The sequence below is a fragment of the Xiphophorus maculatus genome, chromosome 18, assembly GCF_002775205.1.
Source record: "Xiphophorus maculatus strain JP 163 A chromosome 18, X_maculatus-5.0-male, whole genome shotgun sequence".
In the NCBI taxonomy this organism is placed as follows: Eukaryota; Metazoa; Chordata; class Actinopteri; order Cyprinodontiformes; family Poeciliidae; genus Xiphophorus; species Xiphophorus maculatus.
In genome coordinates, this window is record NC_036460.1 from 23,352,938 (window position 1) to 23,370,395 (window position 17,458).

General features: G+C 43.6%; 3 protein-coding genes across 4 annotated transcripts; 2 read left to right on the top strand and 1 right to left on the bottom strand.

Annotated features, from left to right (window-relative positions):
• The first annotated feature begins 788 nt into the window (after positions 1–788).
• On the top strand, positions 789–4,607 carry LOC102231432 (homeobox protein SIX2-like). The gene is made up of 3 exons (XM_014470656.2): positions 789–1,378; positions 2,807–2,967; positions 4,370–4,607. The coding sequence occupies exons 1-3, from the start codon at positions 992–994 to the stop codon at positions 4,530–4,532; spliced, it is 711 nt and encodes a 236-aa protein (XP_014326142.1). The 5' UTR covers positions 789–991; the 3' UTR covers positions 4,533–4,607.
• qpctl (glutaminyl-peptide cyclotransferase like) lies at positions 4,590–10,851 on the bottom strand. 2 transcript variants are annotated; one of them, XM_023351320.1, is made up of 8 exons: positions 10,686–10,851; positions 10,069–10,580; positions 9,013–9,159; positions 8,088–8,381; positions 7,595–7,756; positions 5,970–6,069; positions 5,778–5,894; positions 4,590–5,286 (listed from the first exon to the last, which is right to left on the bottom strand). In XM_023351320.1, the coding sequence occupies exons 2-8, from the start codon at positions 10,285–10,287 to the stop codon at positions 5,141–5,143; spliced, it is 1,185 nt and encodes a 394-aa protein (XP_023207088.1). In that variant the 5' UTR covers positions 10,288–10,580; positions 10,686–10,851; the 3' UTR covers positions 4,590–5,140. The 2 variants fall into 2 exon arrangements, with proteins under 2 accessions (XP_023207088.1, XP_005804188.1); XM_005804131.2 differs by having other exon boundaries at positions 10,069–10,851.
• Positions 10,852–12,226: 1,375 nt separating this feature from the next.
• Positions 12,227–17,222, top strand: LOC102224167 (ribonucleoside-diphosphate reductase large subunit). Its single transcript, XM_005804132.3, has 4 exons — positions 12,227–12,391; positions 14,009–15,990; positions 16,074–16,262; positions 16,813–17,222. Exons 1-4 carry the CDS (start codon positions 12,370–12,372, stop codon positions 17,002–17,004), a joined length of 2,385 nt encoding a protein of 794 aa, XP_005804189.1. The 5' UTR covers positions 12,227–12,369; the 3' UTR covers positions 17,005–17,222.
• Positions 17,223–17,458: the final 236 nt, after the last annotated feature.

The following is a 17,458-nucleotide window of genomic DNA, read 5'->3' on the forward strand; positions in this document are numbered from 1 at the left end:
TTATTTCTTCCTGTCCTAAAAATCAAGCTCTTTAACGGCGGGGGGGGTTCACTCTTGAAATCCAGTGTGGACGTAAGTATGGTAATACTTAAGTATACTTAAGTATTACCAGTTACAGTGATGACCTGCGTTTGTGATTTTTATATTTTCTTCTGATTGGTATGTTTTGTACATTTAACCTATTTAATTGCATGTACCAGTCGGTTCCTAGCTTAAAGTTAAGACTCGTGAAAACGGTGCATATAGGAAATCTCGGATGACTTTGCGTCAGCTCGGAGGTTTTTAAACTCTAGTTTTTCCCGCTGTTAAACTTTAGACAATGGAAACGGAGCTGTTTGTTTTAAATATACCAAAGCATGCTTGTTTTTCTTTTGTTTGTAGCCTTGCGTTTTTATTGTTACCAGTCACTTAACCTACACAACTCTTGATTTAACCAAAGATTGTGCGTTGGTGTTTTTATGTTTTTAAAAAGGGAGATGTCTGTCTTTAAATGTCCTTCCTGGTTTTTTTTTTTTTGTTTGTTTGTTTTTTTACTCAAATGCATTCTATTTTTTATATTACATGATACTGTAATAAACTACATTTATTAAAAAAAAAAAAAAAGTTTGTCTCCTATTTGCCCCTTGTTGGAGCTGTAGGGCACAACCAACTCTCTATTTGTTCAGGGATTTTGCCTAAAATTTGTCAACAAAATTTTATTCAAATGCCTTTCTGGGAAAGCTTTGGGCTCGTTCTCCGGTTAGTTCAGAGCTTTCAAAGGTGCGGCGGCGCCGGCTCGTGTTTGCACAAGAGAAGCGGGGGGATCTCTGGTGTGTTATTATAAACCCTGATGGGCTCAGGTTACCTGCGCGAGGGTATGATGAGGCTCGATCCCAACACTCATGCTGGTTGGTTTGGTTTTGGTTCATCCATAATGATCCACGGAGGCTGCAGCTCTCAGAGGAGCTAAGCTGTAGAGAAGTTGTATTTTTTTTTGTTTGTTTTTACCGCGATGATCTTCACAGCAGAGCAGGTCATCTGTGTGTGTGAGGTCCTGCTGCAGGGCGGTCACATGGATCGTCTCGCCAGCTTCCTCTGCACTCTTCCTCCCTCTTCTTCTTCTTCGTGCCACTGGGAGCTGGAGAGCGTGCTGAAAGCCAAGGCAGCCGTGGCCTTTCACCAGGGCCGCTTCTCGGACCTCTACGCCCAGCTGGAGGGCTTCCTGTTCTCCCCGCGCAGCCACCAGTTCCTGCAGCAGCTGTGGCTGCGGGCCCGCTACGCCGAGGCCGAGAGGCAGCGGGGCCGGCCCCTGGGGGCCGTGGGGAAGTACCGCGTCAGGAGGAAGTTTCCTTTACCCTACACCATCTGGGACGGCGAGGAGACCAGCTACTGCTTCAAGGTGGGAAGAAATCTCCTAAAAAAAAAAAAAAAATCAAAACCGCTCTTTGGTTTATTTGCCCTCTGATAGTGACCGGGGCGCTTTTATCACTTTGAGGACCTTCTCCTTAGCACCTCGCAAAATTATTCGAAAGTTAGAACCAGGGACTTTGTCACTTTTTGGGATCAACACAAAGTGGTGCATAATTGCTTCTTTCCTTTTTTGTTTTTACAAACAAAAACCTGAAAAGTGTGGCATTCTCTTGCGTTCAGGCATCAACACGTGGCATTTTCAAGATCCAACATTCTTGAATTAATAAGTTGCAGCCACACTTAAGTTTTTAAGTATTTTTAAAATTGAAAACTGCCTTGTACATCTAAAGTCTTCAGTCCTCGGGGGTCGGAGTCCTGCAGGGTTTACATCGTCTCTGCTTCATCACACCTGATCAGGTCATTAGGACTGTGGAGAATTTGTCTGCATATTGAGGAAGTAAGGCAGACGTTTGGTTCAGGTGTGATGGACTAAAGACAGGTCAAAAACTTACAGGAAAGTGACCCCTGATCAAAAGACATTTATGCTACTTTTCATTGCAAAAATAACTCAGTCAGATCAGAGAGAGTTATTGTGAAAGTGTTTCCACAGATGTTTAAGCAAATTTAGGTAATTTGTTTTGATTTTAAGCATCCCGTTGAATCCATAGGCTGGTATACTTTGACTCTTCCTACTTCCTACTCAAAAGAGGAAGAAAGTGAAGCTCCGATCTATTCTGCAGTAAACAACCTTCAAATGAACTTTTCTGCTTTTTCTTCCTCTTGCATCGACACCAGATTTTGACTGTGGCTCTCTGCAGCTTCTCTTGGGATTTTGTTTGACCTAATCACTCAGCTTCATGATGCCGTTTTCTCTAACAAACCTCTGTGGCCTTCACAGAACAACCAGGCTTATGCTGAGATTAAATTAGACTCAGCAGGTGGACAATTTCTAAAAAAAAAAAAAAATTGGTTCACATTGAAACCATTCTTCAGTTTTCTTTCCACGTAATTATGCCCTGCTCTGCGTCGGTCTAAAACTTAAAATCCCACCAAAAAATCCGTTCAGGTTTGTGGTTGTGATGAAATGGGGGGATCTGAATACTTGTTAAAGGCGCTGCATATCAAATTCTCTTAAGGATAACGCTTCAAATTGAACAAATTTTTATCTAAGTCTGGTTTTCCAGTGTTGCCTCAGTAGAATCAATTTTAATTCCATATTTACTCTGCGATAAAAACAGATGAAAATACAGGTTTAACTAAACTAACCAAAGCCAACGTATTCCTTAAAGAATGCGTAATTGAATTCTTTTCTTTTCTGATGACCCATAAAACGTTGACTTGCCAACAGTCCTGAGAGCTCCAACGTGTTTCTGATCCCTGATGTTCAGGACAATAAACGACCTGATCTGTAAAGCAGGAGAAATCGCGGAGCGTGCTCCGGGAGTGGTACCACAGGAAGCCGTACCCGTCCACCCAGGAGAAACGGGAGCTGGCCGCCGCCACCGGCCTCACCTCCACCCAGGTCAGCAACTGGTTCAAGAACCGCCGGCAGAGGGAGCGAACCGCGGATGTTAGCAGGTCAGAGGAAGGTTAGACTCTGTTCAGCTTAAAGCATCTGGAGTGAAAAAGAAAAAACAAAAAGTTTTTATAAATTGTTCAGAAGTTTATTCTGTCTTGAAAGAAAACTGATTGTCTCCTAAAATATCAAAGCTATGGTACAATTATAGATTTGTAGCTTAAAACAACTTTTCTATCTTATAATTACGACTTTTAAACAGATAATTATAATCTCTTAGCTGTTGCCTACTTGTATTTAATTACTGACTTCATATCATTCATATCTTACAGCTTTGCATCTCCACATTATTATGCTACAACTCATGGTTGTGAGTTTATATTCCATAATTTATTACTTTATAATTCTCTATTACTTCAGAATTATCACTTCAAGTCTCCAAGTTATGATTTCAACTCATAACACTTTAATATTTGTAATTTATATCAAAATCACGTCTTATATCTCATAATTATAACTAACTCTTAATTATGACTTTGCATCTTCATATTGTGACTTTAAAACTGTTTGTACTTGGTCATAATTAAGATTTTATATCATATTTATCAAATCATATTTCATAGTTGTCACTCGGTAACACAAAATTGTAGATTTTTTTGTTAAATTATTATGACTTCAAATATTTCCTAACCAAAGACTTTGCTTGAAAGTGGAAACGTTGAAAGTTTTGCTGTAATATTATGACTACACCTTTGGATTTTACAGCTACAGATTTAATTTATGACTTTAAAATGATTGAAAAAACGTTGTTTTACAAAAACTAAATATACTTTTTGATATTAAAACATTGTATCTCATAATAATTTTCTCAAAATTAGGAATTTATCTCTTATGACTTTGTGTCTAATATTTATTACTCTGTATTTAGAAAACATTGGATCTCTCAACTATTACTGTTTCTTTACTCTTTGAATCACAACTATGCCTTTACATCTTTTCATTATGATAATTTGTGAATTATAACTACGTCTTACAAGTTACAACTATACATGTCTTCAAATTATGACTACAATCCTAAGTATAAGTCTTAAAAAATATTTCAGAATCCTACTTTTGGACCTGAGGATTTTATGTAGTATATTTTCCTGTAAGTGTGATTTTGTATGTGTTTTCACTACGACTAAATCTTTTTCTGCTCCTCTGACGTTCTTGGGTTTATTTGATGCATTTCATTTTAATAAACTCTTGCCGTATTCGGATCCTGCTGGAGAAACACGACTATTTCCTGAAGCTAAACAACCACAACGGCGCTAACGAGTTCTAGTTCTGTGCTTTTTAAAACCGTATGAAGTTTAAGTTAAACATTAAACTGGCAACAGCGCCCTCACGTGGTAAAACTGGGTCATTAAAAGATTATTTTAGCTTCGTAAGCGCGTCTCTAACGCGGTTTATTTTCTGCCTCAGTTTTCAGTCGCCCCTCGCTGGAGGACATTCAGGTGAAGTCTACCTGTCCTCCGAGAATGAAGCTTCTCCCCAAGGCAGCCCACAACCCCGGAGACGCCGCCCGACACCTCCACCCTTGTGCCACCCTCCTCTTCCTCTTCATCACACCCATCAAGACTGCTAGAATTTTATTGACTGACAAAACAAGAAAGAGCCACGGTAGCTAAACCCCGACACAAGACAGATTAAAAAAGATTTTTTAAAAATCAGCAGAATTAATTCACAGGTGTTTACACACAACATCAGGGCAGTCATGTCAAACCAGATGTTGAGTTCAATTCACGGACAATGCTGGTAAACTGATCTGTATGAGCAGAAGTGTAACTTTTTGACCTTCAGAGTTTAAAAAGAAATAAATAAAAGTGATTTGAACTTCCAGAGAGGCCAACCTTGAGTAAGAGAACAAGGCTGGACTTTTACAGTAAAGGTTACGATGAAGCAGGTGAGAAAGACCTTCAGTGATTGGGAGAAATATGAGACAGCGTTCAGTTCGATTCAATCCAAGTCCATCTTTAAGAAGATAAAGTGCATCTTCTTCATATGAACGGCGGTAAATTCTTGTTAAGGCTGCTCAGGTTTCTCTACATGTTTTCCCCATTTGCTTCACAGGACATTTAGACACAAGGTCCAACTCGTCAGACTCTAGTCTCTGACTCGTCCAGATCAGCTGGACCAGAGGCTGGCTTTGTTCGCCGGCTCTCTCTCCTCAGAGGTATTTGGCATTTTTTCGGTTCAGAGGCCCAGGTACTCGGCCAGGAACACGGCCATGATCTTCGTGAGGTTCTCCACGGTCGGGCGATGCATGTTCTCCTCCGTGTCGTCCAGTGTGTGCCAGAACTGAGGGAAGGGAGTGGCGATGATGTGCAACACGGGGACGCCTGGAAGGAAAGAAGAAATGAAACGTTTTTAAAACCGCAACAAAAACAAAAAATGGCTCGCACACAGTGGTGAGCGTCGTATTGTCTTTTTATAGACCTCATCGTTGCATCGAGAATCTGACCAACAACAAGCCTGCAGCACTACAATTACAAAGGTTATTGATTTGTAATTTAACACAATCTCACTGGTATGCTAGCAATGTTTTAGGTTTTACCAGTTAACACTTAACACTTAAATGTTTGTGGTTTTAACATTAAAAATGTGGAAAGAGTTGTGTTTATATGAACACGTTTGGACGGCACTGAAGATAATATTCATGTGCGCGCTGACATTTTTGTCTTGAATCACTCAAGACACATTCTAGATTTACTCATATTTTTAAATAAAAAGGATTTGATCTTTAAGGAGAGTAAAACTGCTGACCTGTCTGGGAAGTAATAGCTCAAGTGACTTCTGTATTAAACAAATTGTCTTTTTTTCTGTGCCTTACCTTTGTGAAGGAAGGGGATGTGGTCATCTTGAACGGGTCCGAGGTAAACGTCTTTCCTAAAATACGTCTGCTCCGCGGGGTGAGACAGGAGGAGGCCCTGCCGATGGAGCCTCTTCTCTAAGGGGAAGAGCACGGTTCAGATCCACAGATCACGATTTCAGCACTCAGAGCAGAGGCGCACGCTGCACCCACCTGCAGAAATCAGCCTGTCAAACCAGCGTGCCGTGTTGTCGAAATGATTCGCAATCAGTGGATCGGGACCACCGAGCAGGTCCAACAGCACAAAAAGGTCCTGAGAATGCAACCGCAAGAACATTAACACGTGTGCTTCTAATGAGGATCCTGGTAGACTCAGAAACTACTGAATGTGGAGGAACCCTGTTGAAATTGGTTTACTTTTTATATTTGTTTCTCAAGGCGCCCGTCTGGTGACATGGGAGGAAAAAGAATAAAAACTACGCCGACGACAATTTGGCGTTAATTGTTATCGAACAATTATAATGAACAAATCTGTTGTAATTTAGTTTCATTTCAGTCTGGGATAGAATTATAATCACATTCTTCAGACACTTAGCTAAAAAGACAGCTAAATTCGGCTGCTTAGAAAGCAGCAGCATCGACGCAAACAAAACAATACGCCGACCTCAAAGAAGTTGAAAGTTTCGTCACAGTGCAGCTGGTGGAAGGACCTGGAAGACTACATTGTATAACACGAGTACAGGAAGCCTGGCCATTCGCTGCAAAAACCGCACAATCTTACCAAGTATTGTTGGTCTAGTTGTGTAAATATCTTAGAAATAAGACAAAAGTAACTCGCAAGTAACTTTTCAACAGGATAGAGGTGCTTGCTTTAAATCAACGTTTCCTTAATATCGATGAAAAAGTTAATATTCCATTGGCAATTTATTTTACTTATGACAAGACATTTTTCCCATGTTATAAGTGAAATCATTTGCTAAAGGAACTAGCATTTCTGATCAATATTACGGAAATGTTGACTTAAAACAAACACCTGTGTCCTGTAGAAACGTTTCTTGCAAGTCAGTTTTGTCTTATTTCAAGTGTACAAAGATATTCGTGTTAGGAACTTAACCAAAAATACTTTGTAAGATTGCGTGTTTTTGCAGTGTTGCCTTCCTGTACAACTCCACTTGAAAAAAAATTCTCGCTTCCAGCACAGTCTCCCCTTGTCTTGGATCGTCTCCGGTAGATTTTGGTTTTTTACCACAGACGGAGACGTAGTGAACGACTACGTCCGTTTCCTGTGCGGTTTTAGATCTGTAGTCCGCCTGTCGTTTTACCAACGGAGGAAGTGAACGAAGTCGTTCAGTCTGTGTTGGTCACGTTTCCAAATATTGAATTAACGTTAACAGCCGCCTCGTTTGGATCGGCTGGGATAGAATCTGAACTGGGAACCCGCAGGTTAGACAGAACACACCTCAACTGCAAGATGATGGTTTAACCATCCCGTTATTACATTTCCTTACAACACACCGTGGTTACTAAAAGGAAAGTATAGTGCATCTGGAACGTATTCAAAGTATTTCAATGTTTCCAGATTTTGGTATGTTAAAGCACGAAGAGGAATTATTTAGTTTTCAAAGCTTACAGGTGTTACGGGGTGCAGATAGTGCTAAATCTCAGCCAGTAAGCTGGTTATTAGGTAGGACAAAGTTTGTAACTTCTCCTGTTTTGAGACTATAAAGATCCAGGATATTAATTGTACATGTCAAACTTTTTCAATTTTATAAATGTGGTTTTATAAATGTGCTGGATGAGAGAATGACCCTGGCTGTTTCGTGTCGCCGCTTCCTCACCACGGCCTGCAGCGCGGTGGTGCGAGACGAGGCTGCAGGGTGCGGCGTGTTGCCCATGAGCTCGGCCAGGTGACGGGAGCCGTACAGCGAGTCCGTGGCCGTCCATTCCTCAAACGACTCCTCGCCGTCGAAAAACACAAGCTGCAGGGTCACCGGGAGTTTCTAGGACAGGAGGAAAAGTTAGTGATTTCATGAAGAGATCATTTCCTAAAACGGCAGCTGGAGTCATCGCTTCCCTCCTGCAGTAACTATGCACGGTAAATTACAGCCTCTGGGGAGAGGACAGGGACTGGAGTCAGCGTTTTCTGCACACACTGCAGCCATGGAGACAGAGCGCTAAAAACAGCGTAACGGGAATGAAACGGGAGAAGACTTTAGTCAGCGTCTTTAAACTTCAAAATGAAAAAAAAAAGGAATGACGAAAATAGTAACCTGATGCCCCAACTGCTTTCTGAGTCTAACCACATCACTCCTATAGCAAAAAACAAAACACCTGCTGTTTGAATGATCTGAGCTGTGCGTCCAGAGAAGTGGCCAGCTCCAAGATCATGGCACAGGGCACAGCAGAGTCGCTGGCCCCCAGGAAGACCCTCTCTGGGGCCCGCGGGTCTGGAGGCAGGGCCTTGGAGTCGTAGTGGCAGGCCAGCAGGAGTCTGCGTGGGGCCGCGGGGTCCAGGACGGCAACAACATTGGTGAAAGTGACCTGACCGCGAGGGGTCGGAGACCGGAAGGAGTCCAGATCCACGGACCAGCCGGCCGACAGCGAGGACAGGGTGGAGGTGATGTGCTGAAGCAGAGCAGAGGGAGTTAAAGATGAGGAGAATTAAAATTGCAGCCGAGTGAGATCTTTAAATATTCACCAGATGTGCACCGATCCGATATCAATATCTGTATCGGTCCAGATATTGAAGTAAATTCTAGATGGGTTACCAGTAACAATGTACCCAATCCACAAGGGCTGATCTATTTGTCTGATTCTAGGCTCTGAGTGATGTCATGGTTTATTTATTTTACATTATGTTTAGATTTCCTAATTCTCTTTCAGAATCATTTGAAAGAAGTTTCGCTGCAGTTTATTCTTATGTTTGACCAAGATAATCAACCTATTGTTTTGATCAGTTTCAGTTTTTTTATTACTTATTTTTCATTGGCTGTTCTACTCCTAATTGCACTGACAGAACAAACTAAAGTTGATTTTCCATGTTTGACCAAACTTGTGGAGCTATTTTGTATTTAAGTGTGCTGTACTGGTGTAGTAGTTATGAAATAATTTTGTAATCCAGTACATTTGTATGTGTATTTAAAAGACGAAACAATTTAAGTCGATTCAGCACCGTTTCTCTGTATGGGATTGGTATTGGCTGATGCCAAACCTCAGATATCGGTATCCGAAGGGAAAGTGGATCAGTTTCACACACCTGCTGCACCGCCAGGCTGCCTCGAGTCCCTGGGAGCCTCTCTATTAGGATCGGCCGCAGGTGAGTCTCCCACAAGCGAGCGCCATCAACCAAAGAGGCCAGGCGGCGGATCTGGGCCACAGAGACTTTACTGGGTTTGTGGGACAACTGTTGGAGAGGAGATGAAATAAAAACAAGAATAATATCACAGAAATGGAATATGGCGTTTGTGAACGCTCAGACTCTTTATTAACCAGTATTTTATTTATGCAGTCGTTCCGTTGCTCCATACTGAAACTTTCCCATCTCTGTTTTTGCTGACGCTCATCATCATTTTATGCATCCATAATTGCTATATTTATTACTTTTGCTATTATAATTTTATATGATGGAACTAAACACAGGACCTTAAAGGGGCAGTATTATGTATTTTCCAGGCACTTTCATAACACAATCAAGTAACTGTTGCCTTCAGTTAGTATAAAAATGCTGCATATATCAAACATGCCTAAAAAGAAATTGGGCCTCTGTTTCTTTAAGAAGATCCAGCTCTTTCTGACACTCTGCCTTCTGCATGTCATCACAGCAATGCTCCTCCATGAAGCCGTTAACATGGTTTGTAGGAGCATTGCACGGAAAGGTAGCTTATATGCAGAGCTCACTTCCACCAGGTGTTTGCTAATTGCTGGAGGAGCTGGTTGAGGGAGGTGTGGGGGAGGGGTGCTCTGTGGGAGCTGGGAAATATCATTGCAACAAGTACAGTTGATTTCTCATAACACTCCCCTTTAACTGAAAACATTGCCATAAAGCATGTTACAGCTCGTCAGTAGTGAAAGAACACATTTAAAGCCATTACTCAATGGCTTTAAAGTAAAAGTGATGATGAAATATCATCCAGATTATTACAGATCCTCATCTAAATGAAGGTATAACTACACAGATCTGATTACAACTATAATCTGATTACAATTTACTGTAGTTTCCCGTGTTTAAACAACTATCACGGACTTGCAAAATAATCCAGGCGAAAATATAGTAAAGTTCAGACTTCCAGCTCCCACTGTGGACATATCTCACCCTGTCCTTAACCAGATCCACGGCTGGCAGGCGGCTCCCGTGTCCGCCGGAGGTGTCGCTGGACAGGTAGACACTCAGCACCACCGCCAGCACCAGGACACCGAGCAGACCCAGCAGCAGGACCCGGGCTCCGGGGATCCACACCCGGTCGCAGCCGGGGAGAGAGCCGCCGTTGCTCTGCGGCGGAGGCTTGCTGTACCTGCGGCTGGAGCGGGACATGGCCGCGGTGGGAAGCGTCCTCCTGCTGCGGCCGTGTTAAAGTTACTGCTACGTGTCCAAAGCGACGGGCTTGAGATTCACACAGGAAGCGATGATGACATCTGCAGCTGCTCGCCTCAGCATATCGATCCGGGATCAGCTGCTAAAGCTCCGCTTGCTGTCCTCGGTGGTGAGTGCTCTGGAGCCATGGCTGGCTCTAGATCAGCTTAGTTCATTTTACAATAGTTACAAGTTACACCTACAGCTGCAGGACCTCTGCAGATGTTCCTCGTCGCTCCACGAAAACTCAAACACTAGCAGTTACAGACAAATAAGAAAAACGTCATATTTTAAGCATACGTATCAAAACTACGCATAAGCCACAGAAACCACTAATTTAAAGCACTCCCATCACCGACCTGGAGTCCAAACAAGTGATACTTCTTCTTTTAGGCCTTTTTGAAAGTGAGGGCACATCAGCGCAGCGCCATCTAGTGTACATTCTTGGCTAAATGTTTTCTTTTTCACATGGAGAGATGGCGTTGGGTAAACAACTTTGAGTTGCATTACCGCCACCCAGTGGCAAGAAGTGTAGCTCAGGACCTGATAGATAGATAGATAAATAAATAAATAAATAAATAAATAGATAAATAAATAAATAAATAAATAAATAAATAAATAAATAAATAAAGACAACCGATGGACTTCTCGACCACCTGTTCAATGATTCATGAATAAATCTTTAATTCATTTTTCTTGGCACCATTTCACAGCACATATTCCCTCAAAGCAATTCGTAAGAAAAGCATTTCTAACTCATATTCAGACATTGACCCATGATTGACCTGTGGGAACCTGCAGCAGAACCCACAGAGCTGCCATCTGGTGCGACTGACCGGGGGATGGGAGAACAGAGGAGACACATAACACAAAACCACCGGCACCGGATTGCTTCTTACGGTAAAGAAAAACTAAACTGTGTTACAAAATGGAATGGCAGCAGCATTAGTGGATATGTAAGACGGTTCAATTAATAAGTAACAGAAGTTGTTTTTTCACCTGAATAACATGCATTTCAGTCCTAAATAATTGCACTGTATATAATTGCTTTGATTATATATCACTTTAAAAATGGATATTAACTGAATTGGCTTGTCATGTAAAATGTCCTGATACGATATTTGTTGCATTATGACAATATATAAATAAATTAAAAAATGTTAAATTATGAAAATACAACAAAGTTCCAAAAACATAAAATCACAACTGTCTTATGTGGCGGTGAGATACTTGTTTTGTTTATTCAAGCTATGGCAAAAATACACCACACTTTATTTACTTAACTGTTTTTATTTCCACAAGGAACAAATTAGAAACACAATATATCAAAAAATATAAAACCAACAATGTTTGAGCATTTAATTTAAAATTAAAAGTATGCAATCACACCTTTTTTTAAAAAAGTTAAAATGCAAGTTTGTAATGATTAACAGATTCTGGAAGTGATTATGTGTCTCTGGTCTCAGGGTGGGCTCCTCTGGACGTCCTCAACAACACAGCTGTGGACCACTTCACAGCAGAGAGGTTCCTAGTTCCTGCATATATGCAAATTTTACTTTATTTAAGATCCAAGAGAACTGACCTTCAATGTGCCCTTTTCCCCTCTTTGTTTCTTTATTTGTTTCTTTCTTGGAAGTTAGCTATAAAACTAACTGGTGCGTGTTTTATAAATCAGTAGTAACGAGGCGCTCTTGTTTTTCTTCATATTCTTGTTCGTGAAGAACGGAAGAAACAAAAATTGATAATACGTCCCATTCCCGCCACGGAAGGACTTCCGTGGCGGGAATGGGATCTTCTTCCAATCACGGAAGAGGATGGCAGATCCTCTTCCGTGATTTGGACCAATCACCGCCGCTGATTGGTCCAAACGCCTGTTCCTCCGCATTCCCTGCACATGCAGCGTTAGCGGGAACTCGAGAAGTCTTTCGCGGTTCTGTTCTGCCAAGCTGAGGGTCCTGCGTCTCCCTGCGCACCGTGACACCGAGAAGAGGTTCTGCTTGTGTGTGCCGCTGACCCAGGAGACGGGAAACATCACCTTTCACCATGATGTTCGTGGTCAAAAGAGGTGAGTTTTGTTAGCTCGACCTCTGGTAGCTTTGCTGCTTTAGCCGTCAGCTGTTCATAAGATTAAGGACTGATAGCGACTCTGATGTTGGCTCTGCGTCTATTTGATGAGGAGGTTTAACAGTAACAGTTATACTTCCAGGCTGTGGGGGGATTTTAATCTGTCTAATCTGCTAGCCAGCCAGCTAGCTAGCATGCTAAACTAAACAGTAAACTTCAGCATAGGAGGCAAACTAGCGGACAATCTTTACATTTCCTCAACAAGCACACTTGGATAAGTGGTTTGATCTTTATTGGTTTTGTTTACGCAGCCAGAAATGAGCCTTTGTTTCAAATGGCGCCAGAAATGGAAGTTAATTATCCATTTAAGTCAGAATGGGGGCTGCACTGTGTTGACTTGCAGCAAGAAGGTCCTTGGTTCAATTCCCGGCCTGCGTGGGTTCTCTCCAGGTACTCCGGCTTCCTCCCACAGTCCAGAAACATGACCGTCTGATTAATTGGTCTCTAAATTCTCCGTAGGCCGAAACGTTAGCTGGACATGGACACCATCACTCCTGCTGGTGTTCAGAAAGTGGATGGGAGTCAGAATGGACCTGACTGGTCTGGATCGGCTGGGTTTAGACAGAAACGGGCGGATTTAGAAAGTTTTAAAGTCCAGATCTACGACTCAAGCCCTATATTACTGTGGTAAAGATTTTAAATAGTAAGGTTAGAAGGGTTTTGACTGCAGTAGGCAGTTTAATTTCGGTGTAAAAAACAAGACCCAGGATGATTCTTCACAATTTACTTAAATAAATCAGGAAAAAAATATGCCGTTTTTTATGTTTAAAACATTTTTAGACACTAAACTACATGGTTTATGGTTTTTTTTTTTACAATCCCTTTTATATAAATGAGTTACTAGGCTGAAAATGTGATGGCATTTGTTTTATATAATTGTTACCCTTTTTTGCTGCTGCTTTTATAAGTTTCGTTAAGTTATAGATAATTAATTGGATTCAGTAAATGATTGATAGCATCTTCCTTGCTGTGTTAATTTGGACTCTGACAGATAAATTGGGTGTAGCAGATTTATGATAGCCAGGAGAATAAGTCTAATAGTTAAATGGCTACGGTATGTCTAGTTCAGTTCATGTGCAAATTTAACTTAGAGCTACTAATTTGGGTCCAGTGACAGATCCCATTTTAGACCAAACAAATGATAGGAATCTGGTTGAGTCCAGGCATGTAAACAGTTTCAGGTCCAATTACTCACTGTCCAGTCTTATCTAAATTTGTCTAAATTATTGTGGCTTATTTTAAAAAAAAAAAAAACCCAAACCAATCTAAGCCGAATACACAGGCAGACCCTCATCGTGAGGAAGTATAGGGCAACTGTGGAGAGGAACCATCCTCTGTAAGTTACAGTCAACAGAACCTGGATTGATATGATGGTCAATTAATAAAAATTGGTCTTCAGTCATGCGTCTTCTTTGCACATTGTTTAAATCCAGAATCTCAACAATGTTTTTTTTTTTTTTTTTGAAGAAGAAAAAGCTCCATTTGACAGAATTTGGTTCTTGATTTAACAGAAAACTGTCCTGGTTCTTGTTTTTTTTTGTTGTTGTTTTTTCCCCAGATGGGCGCCAGGAGCGCGTCATGTTTGATAAAATCACCTCCCGCATCCAGAAGCTTTGCTACGGCCTGAACCCGGACTTTGTGGATCCGGCTCAGATCACCATGAAGGTGATACAGGGCTTGTACAGCGGCGTCACCACCGTGGAGCTAGACACGCTAGCGGCGGAGATCGCGGCCACCCTGACGACCAAACACCCCGACTACGCCATCCTGGCCGCGAGGATTGCCGTCTCCAACCTGCATAAGGAGACCAAGAAGGTGTTCAGCGAGGTGATGGAGGACCTGTTCGCCTATGTCAACCCTCTGAACAAACGCCACTCTCCCATGATCTCCAAGCAGACGCTCGACATCGTCATGGAAAACAAGGACCGCCTCAACTCCTCCATCATTTACGACAGAGATTTCTCCTACAACTTCTTCGGCTTCAAGACTCTGGAGCGTTCCTACCTGCTGAAGATCAACGGGAAAGTGGCCGAGCGACCGCAGCACATGCTCATGAGGGTGTCGGTTGGGATCCACGGGCGAGACATCGACGCCGCCGTCGAGACCTACAACCTCCTGTCGGAGAAGTGGTTCACCCACGCCTCTCCGACCCTCTTCAACGCCGGGACCAACCGGCCGCAGCTGTCCAGTTGCTTCCTGCTCGCCATGAAGGACGACAGCATCGAAGGCATCTACGACACCCTGAAGCAGTGCGCGCTCATTTCCAAGTCCGCTGGCGGGATCGGCGTGGCGGTGAGCTGCATCCGATCGACAGGAAGCTACATCGCAGGCACCAACGGCAACTCCAACGGGTTGGTGCCGATGCTGAGAGTTTACAACAACACCGCTCGGTACGTCGACCAGGGCGGCAACAAGAGACCCGGGGCCTTCGCCATGTATCTGGAGCCATGGCACTTCGACGTGTTTGAGTTCCTGGAGCTGAAGAAGAACACAGGAAAGGAGGAGCAGAGAGCCAGAGACCTTTTCTACGCCTTGTGGATCCCTGACCTGTTCATGAAGAGAGTGGAGAGCAACCAGGACTGGTCCTTGATGTGTCCCAGCGAATGTCCTGGGCTGGACGAGTGCTGGGGAGAGGAGTTCGAGAAGCTCTACACCAAATATGAGAAGGAAGGGAGAGTGAAGAGGGTGGTGAAGGCGCAGCAGCTCTGGTACGCCATCATCGAGTCCCAGACCGAAACCGGGACCCCCTACATGCTCTACAAGGACGCTTGCAACCGGAAGAGCAACCAGCAGAACCTGGGCACCATCAAGTGCAGCAACCTCTGCACGGAGGTGGTGGAGTACACCAGCAAGGACGAGGTGGCCGTCTGCAACCTGGCCTCCATCGCCCTCAACATGTACGTCACGCCAGAGCGGACTTTCGACTTCAAGAAGCTGGCCTCCGTCACCAAGGTAATCGTGAAAAACCTCAACAAGATCATCGACATCAACTACTACCCGGTTCCTGAAGCGGAGACTTCCAACAAGCGCCACAGGCCGATCGGGATCGGCGTCCAGGGTCTGGCCGACGCCTTCATCCTGATGCGGCACCCGTTCGAAAGTCCCGAAGCTCAGCTGCTCAACATCCAGATCTTCGAGACCATCTACCACGCCGCCCTGGAGGCCAGCTGCGAGCTCGCCGCAGAGCTCGGCCCCTACGAGACGTACGAGGGCTCGCCCGTCAGCAAGGGCATCCTCCAGTACGACATGTGGGAGAAGACGCCGACCGACCTTTGGGACTGGAAGCTGCTGAAGGAAAAGATCAGCAAACACGGCGTGAGGAACAGCCTGCTGCTGGCGCCCATGCCCACGGCGTCCACCGCCCAGATCCTGGGCAACAACGAGTCCATCGAGGCGTACACCAGCAACATCTACACCCGCAGGGTGCTGTCCGGAGAGTTCCAGATCGTCAACCCTCACCTCCTCAAGGATCTGACGGAGCGCGGCCTGTGGAACGAGGAGATGAAGAACAAGCTGATCGCAAACAACGGATCCATCCAGGTGACGGTCGGGTCGGCTCGCCGCGACGTGAACCGTTCTCAGCTTCAGCTCCGCTAATAAAGATTGTCGTTTAATTTTGACAGGACATCAGCGAGATCCCAGATGACCTGAAGCAGCTGTATAAAACCGTTTGGGAAATCTCCCAGAAGACCGTGCTGAAGATGGCGGCAGACCGTGGAGCCTTCATCGACCAGAGCCAGTCGCTGAACATCCACATCGCTGAGCCAAACTACGGAAAACTGACCAGCATGCACTTCTTCGGCTGGAAGCAGGCGAGTCACACCTCCCACTGAGGCCAGAGAGATGCTGCTCTTAAAACCAGATGTTATAAATTTACAGAACTTTCTTGTTTGTTTTCACTGTTCAATATTGAATCAAACTGAAAGCTTCCTTTTTTAGGGAAAAAGTTAGTTAAAAGCGAGAATAACGAATTTAAGTTTTCTTACCTTGTGATTATCAGTTTTTTGGGTTTCAAATGCACTTGAGGTCAATGACCCAGTCTTAACCCTTTAAACCTGACTAGATTTCTCCAGTTCTGTCAGGAGAAATGGGCCAAACTTCCAGAAGAAGGAAGAAGCTTGAGATCCAAAATGTCAGCAAAAATTGAAACAGAAATCTGTGCAACTTTCTTGTTGTCAGGAACCAGGACTGGTCCTTAAGTAGTTGATGTCGCTCTGCCGTTCTCACACTTTGCAAATCAAAATAACCTTATTAATATTAACTGATCAAGAAACAAACTGAGGAATTGTTCATAAATATCTGCTTTCAGCTGCGTCTGGCAATTGGAAGGCTGAATTCACAGCGTTTATTTCTTAATAACAGGGTTTGAAGACGGGAATGTACTACCTGAGGACGAAGCCCGCCGCCAACCCCATCCAGTTCACCCTGAACAAGGAGAAGCTGAAGGAGGTGCAGCAGAGCAAGGCCTCCGAGCAGGAGATCAAGGAGAGGAACAAGGCGGCCATGGTTTGCTCTCTGGAGAACAGAGACGAGTGCCTCATGTGTGGCTCTTAGAGCTCCGTCTGTCCTGTAAACAAACCTGCTGGGACTTGAGCAGCTGGAAAGATCGTACTTGATCATTTGGGTTTCAAATGAACTTGAGGTCAATGACCTAGTCTTAACCCTTTAAACCTGACTAGATTTCTCCAGTTCGTGTTAAGACCCTCTTAACACCTAGAGGGACTTAAGGTGTTAATTTTGTTTTTTATAAAATAAAAAAAAATTGCAACTGGTTTTCTTTTGTTTTCTTAAACACTAAATGTTTATGTTGGATGATGAGTTGGATGCGCTAAGGCAGGAGTGTCCAACCCCGGTCCTTAAGAACTACGATCCGACTTTCAGATCCAGTCCTGGACCAAATGAATGACATGTTACCAGGCCTGCAGAGACATGAATGATGAGGGGATTCAACCACATGTCTTCATTCAAAGGCTTTTTGTAGGTCTGGGTAAGTATTGGCCTGGCCGTG